The sequence below is a fragment of the Olea europaea genome, unplaced genomic scaffold (genome assembly GCF_002742605.1).
Source record: "Olea europaea var. sylvestris unplaced genomic scaffold, O_europaea_v1 scaffold1541, whole genome shotgun sequence".
NCBI lineage: Eukaryota > Viridiplantae > Streptophyta > Magnoliopsida > Lamiales > Oleaceae > Olea > Olea europaea.
Window position 1 is genome coordinate 169,561 of NW_019233003.1, and position 9,618 is coordinate 179,178.

Here is a 9,618-nt window from a genome sequence, read left to right on the forward strand (position 1 = left end):
GAAGAAATAAACAAACAGTGTCCCCCGGATTCTAGAATCATCTAGGGCCCACCCACTCACCCAGCCACGCACATGTACACAGTAGTTACACTATTTTTATTACTATTATGCCTCCGAAGCATGGCAACTGAAAATTCCACAAACAGTGACGGGGCCGAACAGCTCAAGCTCTCAGTAAATGAAGCCTTTAAAGGTGGCCACTTTATGATAAAGATGCTTATGTTTATGTTAAAGAGTTTAAATTTCTTTGATGTTAATGTAAATATTCTTTTTTTTTTTTCAGCGCATAAATATTCTCTGGCTATTGATTTATATACACAAGCAATAGAATTGAATAGTGAGAATGCGGTATACTGGGCTAACCGTGCCTTTGCACACACCAAATTGGAAGAGTATGGCTGTGCAATATTGGATGCTACTAAAGCTGTTGAAATTGACCCAAAATATTCTAAGGCTAGTTTATCTGTTTCTAAATTTGTGAGAGGAAAAATGAATTCTTATTTTTATTCTTGTTAATTTATATTTGAGGAGATTTGTCATCAAATGTGGTTGAATTGATTTTCTTACAGGGTTATTATAGACGCGGCGCGGCATATTTGGCTATGGGAAAATTTAAGATGGCACTGAAGGATTTTCAACAAGTAGGTTTTCATCGTTAGTTATGACTTATGTCCTTGTGTGTAAGTTTAATGTGCCTTTTACATGCCTTTTGGAATTACTCTGGTAATGCTATAGTAGAAAGTTTTGGTCTTTTTTTCCCTTTTTTTTTTGGGTTGGGTCAAAGATTAAATTTGGTTCTCTCTGTTAAATCATTTTGCTTTCATCATGATGCATTCGAGAAGGCTTATCTGGGCTAGTCCATTGTTTGATCCCCATTATTTTCAAAATACATTTCTCTCTCTTTTATTTTCAATCACACATTCTTCACAACAAAATAATATTACACACAAACCCAAAACCTTTCCTTCTTTATTAACCACACATTCTCCATCAAAATACTATTGCAAAGTGCATTTTGTTGAGAAAATGGGGATCAAACATGCTTTAACAAGTCCCTGTTTAGCTTGAAGTAGTAAAGAATGCATGTTTGTAAATTCAAAATTATGTTCATGATGAAACAAAATAGAGCAATAAAGGGGAAATTTTAATTTCAAGTACAGGTATTGTTCCAATTTCATGGCTATATGTTTACTGGGGTCTTATTATAGGTGAATATACATTTAAGATGAAGTTGCAATTTTGACATTGTGTTAAGTGGTAAAATCTGTGGTACCACTGAAATGTTTGGTTTAATTGGCGAGAGACAGATTAAGGTTTTACTTATATTTATACAGAATACTATATAGATTTCAAATCAGCGGGAGCAAAAATCAAAATTTAGGCATGAAAATTACACAGCTTGAAAGAGTGATTAACTTTGTGACTTGCTCATTCATGGGAATATTAGAGCTAACGTGACTTTTCTTTTTGATTGCCACGAATGATGTAACTTATGCAATCACAAGTTTCCAGTACGCTGATGAATAGTTTTTCTTTGTTTAGGTAAAGAAAATATGTCCAAATGACCTTGATGCTGCCAAGAAATTGAAAGAATGTGAAAAAGCTGTGATGAAACTAAACTTTGAAGAAGCTATTGCTGTACCTGAATCAGAAAGACGTTCAATAGTTGATTCTATTGATTATCGTGCCATAGGTATCCAATCATTATTATTTTCTCTTATAGCTATTTTTTTAAGCTTTCGAAATGTTTATCTATTTCTGTCAGTGGACTATGTTATCCCTTTTCGCCACCTCTGGGTATTATATTAACAAAATTTATCCCTGATTGTCCGCTCAATGTGTGTTTACCGCCTCAAAAGTTGTTTAAATGCATGAATGGCATGAGATATGCAGTACCCTCAAACTTTTACCTGGTCTTGCAATTCCCTTTTTTTTTCTTTTTTTTTTCCTAAATGCAAATTTGTTTGTGATAAATTTTTGTTTGCACTTGATAAGCAGGCCTTGTGGGTTCCTAAGTGCTTGATGATGAAATTTTTCTCAAAAATCTATCCATAGATGTTGTAAATCTGTTCTTCATTATTGTGTTTTACTCTTAATGAGATTGCAGCGTCTTCAACTTATTGAGGCGGCCTATGGAAAATTGTAATCTTGTTTGATGGTTGGGAAGCACGAAAAAGCCTAGACATCTAGGAATATTCTTATTTGTTCAAGCGATCAGTAAATAATAACACGTACAGCTTGCTATTAGAGGATGATTTAAATCCATATATATATATATATGGATATATATATATATATATATATATATATATATATATATATATATATATATATATATATATATATATATATAAAGATGTCTCTTTATTCCTGTACTGAAGAGATGAAATTGACTCTCTGCTCATTGGTCCTGCACATCAACTAAAGCTAATGGAAGGAATTGTAATAATAAAAGGTTGAACACTTAGGGATCTATATGTTTGGTGGTATTTGTCATTTGTGAATATAACTGTGTAACGATCTTATGTGTTTTGGGGTCCTTGGAAGATCATCCATTTAAGTTTTATATGTTGCTTCTTGAAATAGAATTTAATGAGCCACTTGCCCGCAAAATTTACTTCTGATTGCATACACTGACCATATACCTGCTGTTATGTAACTGAGAGGTCTCTGTTTTCAATGTTGCTTGGCATTCAATTGAACCGCAATAAGGTTCTTTCCCATATGCCTCCAGACTAAAGTATGAGTTGTTTTTTTTTTTTTTGGGTTCCCTTTTGGTTTTGTGTGGAATTTCAGTTTGTTAGCAATTGGTTCTTGAACATGTGGTGTGGGGTAATAAAACAGTTATATTTGATAATGTTTCTTCTACTTTCTGCTGTTCACCTCCTCATTTTTCTATGTTAAAGTTGATAATTCAGAGGAGAAGTTATTTCATTGGGGTTCTTTCCCTTATAGACTTAGGAAGGATATCAACCAAGAGAGCGGAAACGTTCAAAATTTTCAGTTTTAAAGATAAAAATGGGAAGTAAAATTTTGGGTTTCAAGGGTTTCTGATGGATGGGGAATGGTTTGAGAATTGGATTATGAGAGAGATTGAGGAAGAACAATTTCATAATTGTTCTTGAATGCCATGAACTGAATCTGTGTATGCTGATAACTGGATTTGGAATTTCGCTGGTTTTGGGTGAAGGTAAATTGGTTATACCTGGAAATTCTGGATGTTAGTTATCCAAATAAGTTATTTTGATAGTTTCTGCACAAGATTGGATGGATGAAGATCAAAGGAAAATAAGAAAGGGGGAAGATGATCTCCAAGCATCAGACATAGAATCTCGTGGCATCACTCTGAAGGGTTATATTGCATCACACAAGACCAGTTTCAGAAGTTGTGTAAAAATCTTCAAACTATTTTCCACTCCATCATCTATTAGTAGGAATGCAATAGTTCAGGAAATTAGAAGGTGTTGCTTTGGCTACTGTGTATGGAAGCATTAATGAATCATGCCTGCTTCAAACTAGACATCTCCTTTATGAAATCTCTGATACAATCACAAGATTTATTTAATATTATCAGTTTGTAGGGCCAACTCCGATCCTACAAGAATGCCATGCTCACATGTTAGTTGGATTTTTATAAACTGGAACCACATCTTGATGATAAGCTTTTTAACAGTCTTGTTCTTTTATTCCAAACTATAATCTGCTTTCATGATTTGACATTGTCTCAATTATTAGTGAAGAAATAACAATCTGCAATAACACAGCTACAATTTACTGAAATATCTTTACTTCTTTTTGTAAAAGTTAATGGGTCTAGTAACTTAATTTGGACAGATCACAATAGCTTACACATTAATGAAGTTTATGTTCTGTTTTGCTTCCAGATGTGGAACCACAATATGCTAGTGCAAGAATAGAAAACGATGTTGTTACTTTGGATTTTGTGAAGAAAATGATGGATGATTTCAAGAATCAAAAGTGCTTACACAAACGGTACAGAGTGAAAGCTCACTATTTTGTTTAATAATGCTATTCATATTATACTTGATTTGAAAATTGCGATGTTGGTTTTCTGCAGCAATACATGTGGTAGACATGAAATGGAGAAAAAGGATTCATGTAGCCGATTCCAAATATATTGAGAATAAGACTAAAAGCATGTTCGAGAAGCATGTATAAACGGTTTAAATTATAAATAGATAGAAATGAGTGGTGGATAAACGTGTAGTACTCGTGAGTCTCTCGAAATGTGTGGATAAAAGGTAGTTTGAGTGTTTATACATAGTTTATGCAGATGAGCCAAACATAGGTTTAGTTTTTTGTCATGGCATATTCAATTGAAATTCAATTGAAGAATTTGTATTTCATCTCGATGTTTGTTTTTGTGATGTAGATATGCATACCAGATTGTTTTGCAAACAAGAGAAATGTTGCAATCTTTGCCTTCTCTGGTCGACCTTAACGTTCCTACTGGGAAGCACTTCACTGTATGCGGTGATGTACATGACCAGGTGAAATTGATTCCTTGTTTGGATGTCATTGAAGAATCTTTTAATCATCAGTGTCACAGTTTGCCACCCACATCATAAGAACTTATAGTGTCTTAGCAAACAAATATATGTGCATGCAGAGTGTTCAGCAACAACTTTAAAAGAAAATTTTGTATATTTAGAGTCACAATTCTTAGAATGTACTGCATTTGGCAGTGTATACAGCCTATGACTAGATTGTCGAGATCATTTCTTATTTTTCTTTTCTTCTGTTTCATTACTAATTAATTTAGTTAATTATTTGGTTTAGATTCCCGCTTACTGATTGATCTTTGATTAATAAAACACTGAAGAAACCATAGGACATGCTGACTATTGATTTTGTATTTTATTTACTTAAATCTGTATTTTTATCTTATTAACCATTGTTACATGGTTGCAGTTCTATGATTTATTAAATATATTTGAGCTCAACGGACTTCCTTCTGAAGATAATCCATATCTGTTCAACGGAGACACTGTTGATAGGGGTTCTTTCTCTTTAGAGGTCATACTCACGCTGTTTTCTTTCAAGTGCATGTCTCCATCAGGTCATCCCTCCTTTTCTTTTGGCTTTGATATTCTTCGCACGTGTACTTCTGGTGGTTTCATTTTAATGATTATACATGGAGTAAAACATTAGAGCTTATTGTAGGTAGACATCTGTAAATTTATGTCCCTCTCAATTGACAAAAAACAGGAAAGTATAGCATTCAAACTCAGTAATTAGGTTGCCTATTATATCTTGTTTTGATCTCTACAAACATTAGTTCTTTTAATGTGTTATACTGGCTCATATTTGAGTTAACTGACAGTTTGACAGTGTTCACTAGCATTTTCATTTAAAAAATGGCATGAAATGGTGAAATTTCTAGGTGTTAGCATCTTTGTCATTTTTTCCACTTGTCTATACCATGAGCTCATTGCATATGTATCTATTGAGCTGTAAGTTCTATTCGTTCGTTGTACTATACATTTATGTTTTCCATCTGCATAAGGGATCTAGCCTTTTAGCCTTTCTCAGAATGAAGCACTGCTTTTTATCAACTTGAACTTTCAGCTATATATATTGCTCGAGGAAATCATGAAAGTAGGAGCATGAATAAAATATATGGTTTTGAGGGTGAGGTCAAGTCCAAATTAAGTGATAAGTTTGTGGAACTCTTTGCGGAAGTGTTCTGTTGTTTACCTTTGGCTCATGTTATAAACGAGAAAATTTTTGTGGTTCATGGAGGCCTTTTCAGTGTTGATGGTGTGAAGCTCTCTGGCATAAGAAAAATTGATCGGTTCTGTGAGCCTCCTGAAGAGGGTAAGCTTCAACTCAGTTATTTATTTTGTACGTTCATTTTCCCTTTCCGGCTACTGATGCCTTATGATTCTAGAAGGTTTTTATTTGAAATAATCTAGTTATAAGAAATATCATCTTATTATTCTATAGAAAATTGTTGCAAGGATGTTTTACCTTTTCCCAGTAACAAATATGATTTATGAATGCAGCATGTAACATTACCACCATTTCTCATTTTGTCAAAGTATGTGAAAAAGATGCTATTCAAGCCCTCTTTATTCTTTTACCAGTCAAAGAATGATACTTTCAATATTCTTGTTGATTGAATTGAATGTCAGTACTTCTTAAGGTAATAATACCCAATTCTTGGGCTTTAATATCTGGTGTTTTAATCCCTGGGTTCTCATAATGGAAAAAGGGAAAGCAACTGGATAGATAGAACCTTATGGGTCGTGTGTCTGGATCCAGAAGCATTACTGTCTCTTTTCATTTAGTCAGAAATATGGTAACTAGTATAAAAATTAAGATAAAATTACTAGGAATTTGTCACTGCTTCAATGGTCGTGTCAGTTCAGTTTTACGCCTGTTTAATTCGTATGCTAAACTTTGACATGTTAAGGGTATTGGGATGTAGTAGAATCTCAAATCATGTGTCTCATGCAAGAAATTCTTCTAATGTGCCATTTTCTTGTTTCCTATGTACAAGGGGGAGAGTTTGTAGGGAGAGAGAAGTAGGTGTAGGAGTTTTCAATAGTTAAACCATTCATGGAATAAGCTAAGAGGGAGGATATACTGGGATCACCACAATAAAGGAGATTGTTCTGCTTGAATGGATTCCATTTTTTATTTCTGGTTGTTTCCTTTAATCTCTTTTTTTATTTTTTTTATGCCAACTATGGTTGATGTGTGAATTGCTCTGGAGTGATCCACAACCTCAACTTGGGAGGGACCCAGCAAACGTGGTGTTGGTCTTTCATTTGGTGCAGATGTAACTAAAAGATTTTTGCAGGATAACAAGCTAGGTAATTTTCTCAATTCCTTACATGAATTGCAGCCTCATATTTTACTTGCAGTTTTAAAATGTCTCAGGTTTTTCATATTCAAAACATAAGTGGTTTAGCAACATGATCTTATTAACAGATTTAGTAGTGCGGTCACATGAAGTGAAAGATGAAGGTTATGAGATTGAGCATGATGGTAAACTTAACACTGTCTTTTCTGCTCCAAACTACCGTGATCAGGTAATATGAATATGATTATCACTTTTTTTTTTTTTGTTTTTTTTTTATCGGTAAATGTAAATTTCATTGATCAAAACTTTTTTGTCTTATGCTTAATGGCTGTCTAGTATCTTTGATGCCAGTGTCGACGAATTATATTTTCAATTTTGGACCTCAACTGTGCCCAATAAATGTTGGCAGTTGTAATATTATCAATTCATTAAGCTCTTCGATCATTACTTGTTTGTCTTAACAAAGAGCTGTTTTCCCTTGAACAATTTTTTAAGGGGCAGTAATACCTATGCTGGTTTCCTCGCCCCGTTTAATTTTCCGGGAAGAGACAAAAATGAGAGGAAAACTTAAATGGTGATATAAAGTCAAATTGCATCAAATCTGAAGATGTTGAGTGTGATCATGCATATGTTATACTTGTGGAAACTAAACCTTCTGCACGGTGCTCCCATGTTTCTTGTAAGAACTAAATGCCAAAGTAAATAATGTCCAGCGCTCGCTGTCTGTTTATGAACTTGGAGGAACAGGATGCCACTCTCCACTTAATATCTAACATATAAGCTAATTGCTTAGTTTTTCAATTGTGTAATGTACAAGCATATATTGTGAGGACCTTCATCTCTTGCCATTCACTGGAATGCTGGGAAAGAATCATTATCCATAAACTCTTGAATTTACTTTGCGAATCTTAATGCTAAACAGTAAATACAGCAATGTTTATTGATCTAAATCTACATAATTAATTAACCAATGAGCAGCATATTGTTGAATTTTGAAACTTTATGGCTAACAGTAAATCTTCTTTACTCGGTGCAGATGGGAAATAAGGGTGCATTTATCGTCACTTATACAGTAATGGTTAGTGTACCAGCATTGGCATGTCTCCCCTTCATATCCCCCCCCCCCCCCCCCCCTCCCCCTTCCCTCCAAAATCAGATTTACTATTACTACTTCCCTCCCTATTTTTCTGGTGGTTGGGATTTGGATTTCGATTGTCATTTTGACACTGAAGTTTACTGATGAACTGCAGCCACACCCTGATGTCAAGCCAATGGCATAGGCCAATAACTTTCTTCAAATGTTCTCGTAATGCATCGCCAAACTTGAACCGCCATTCTGTTTTTACTACAGAAGTACAATGTGGTCGCCGAAGGTGGCTGAAGAAGAGTTGGTTTATGACACGGTAAACAAATTAACCCTGAATCTTGGAACTCTTGTGAATTTCCCTTGTATGGACTTGAAAATTTAGATTATGCCGTAAAAATCGACGACATTGTTTACGATGAAGTGATGAACAGCCACTTCATTGTATTCGTATGTATTTTGTCAGATTTTCATTTGCTGTGAATAATTCGAATGTTGTCAATAATAATTCATTTACTTCCCCTTTCTCCAATTCTTGTAGACACATTTCGATTGCTGATGACACATGGGGTGCTTATAAGCCCCGGTTTGGTTTAGCTAAAAATAAGATTTTTTTTATAAATTTTGATAAAAGTTGATGAAATGTATGATCGAAAAGTTGACAAAAGTTATGGATTCTATGAATATGTGGTTGAAGATGAGTTCGAGGAAAAATGAGCTTTAAAAAGAGGTCCAAACAGGGAATAAGTTGTTCTGGGTATTAAATGCTGGCTTTAAATTAAGTTGCTGGCTTTTGTGGAGAAATGCTTATAAGATCTTTATCTGGTCAACATGCCCAGAAATGCAATATGCTGTTTCACTATATGAATAGCAACTTCATCCAACTTCGAAAATATTTCACGAAATAATTTCTCGTAACAAATTATTTTTCTGCTTAATTATTTATTAAAAGTTATATATGTTTCGATTTATTTTTTTCTTCCTTGTTAAATTTATTTTTTAGTTTGGTAAAATGAGTTCTCTCTATACATATATGTAATTTTTTTTTTAAGTAACGAAATGTTTGTGTTTAGGTTGTCATGAATCGACAATTTTTTTGACTATCATCCTTTGTCTTTGAGTTATTTGGTGTCTTTTTATATAGAAATTGTTCGTGAAAATGTATTTTTTCTCTCAAGTTCATATGCTAAAATGAAACTCCGATTAAAAAAATAATAATAATAAAGAAAAAAAGGGGAGACAAAAATCTTCTTTAGTTAGGGAACTTGAGCGTGCAATTGAGGCTGTAAAAGAAATTTTTGAACCCACAAGTCATTATTTCCAAAGTGATGAAACTTGAAGCTACTTTCGTGTAGTCATATCCATCAAATCTGATAAAGAAACCTACTCCCCTCCCCCACCCCACTACCTGAAATTTGTAAATTTGTGACCCTACCTTAGCTTCAATTTCTCACTCAAAATCATGACTCCGGACATCTGATAAATCACATCTTTGAACAACTCATTTCTCTCTCAGACAGGCGTGAACCAATTCTAAAGCTGCACAATAAGTCGCTCTTCTTTACTTGTTTGCAGACCTCAACACAAAATGTGCCGTTCATTCTCATTCTTCTCTCTTCCCGTGGTCATTTCTTTTCTTTTAATAATCTCTTCTGTCTCAACAAATCGAAATGCAAGCGAAAACCATCCCGACAAGAATCTGTTT

General features: G+C 34.1%; 1 protein-coding gene across 2 annotated transcripts; it reads left to right on the plus strand.

Moving 5' to 3' along the window:
- Window positions 1-38: 38 nt before the first annotated feature.
- LOC111376646 (serine/threonine-protein phosphatase 5-like) lies at window positions 39-8,442 on the plus strand. Of its 2 annotated transcripts, XM_022999616.1 has the most exons (11): window positions 39-193; window positions 284-453; window positions 570-641; window positions 1,543-1,693; window positions 3,885-3,993; window positions 4,394-4,511; window positions 4,933-5,080; window positions 5,764-6,839; window positions 6,958-7,058; window positions 7,866-7,907; window positions 8,080-8,442. In XM_022999616.1, the coding sequence occupies exons 1-8, from the start codon at window positions 73-75 to the stop codon at window positions 5,934-5,936; spliced, it is 1,062 nt and encodes a 353-aa protein (XP_022855384.1). In that variant the 5' UTR covers window positions 39-72; the 3' UTR covers window positions 5,937-6,839; window positions 6,958-7,058; window positions 7,866-7,907; window positions 8,080-8,442. The 2 variants fall into 2 exon arrangements, with proteins under 2 accessions (XP_022855384.1, XP_022855385.1); XM_022999617.1 differs by lacking the exons at window positions 6,958-7,058; window positions 7,866-7,907; window positions 8,080-8,442 and having other exon boundaries at window positions 5,774-6,002.
- Window positions 8,443-9,618: the final 1,176 nt, after the last annotated feature.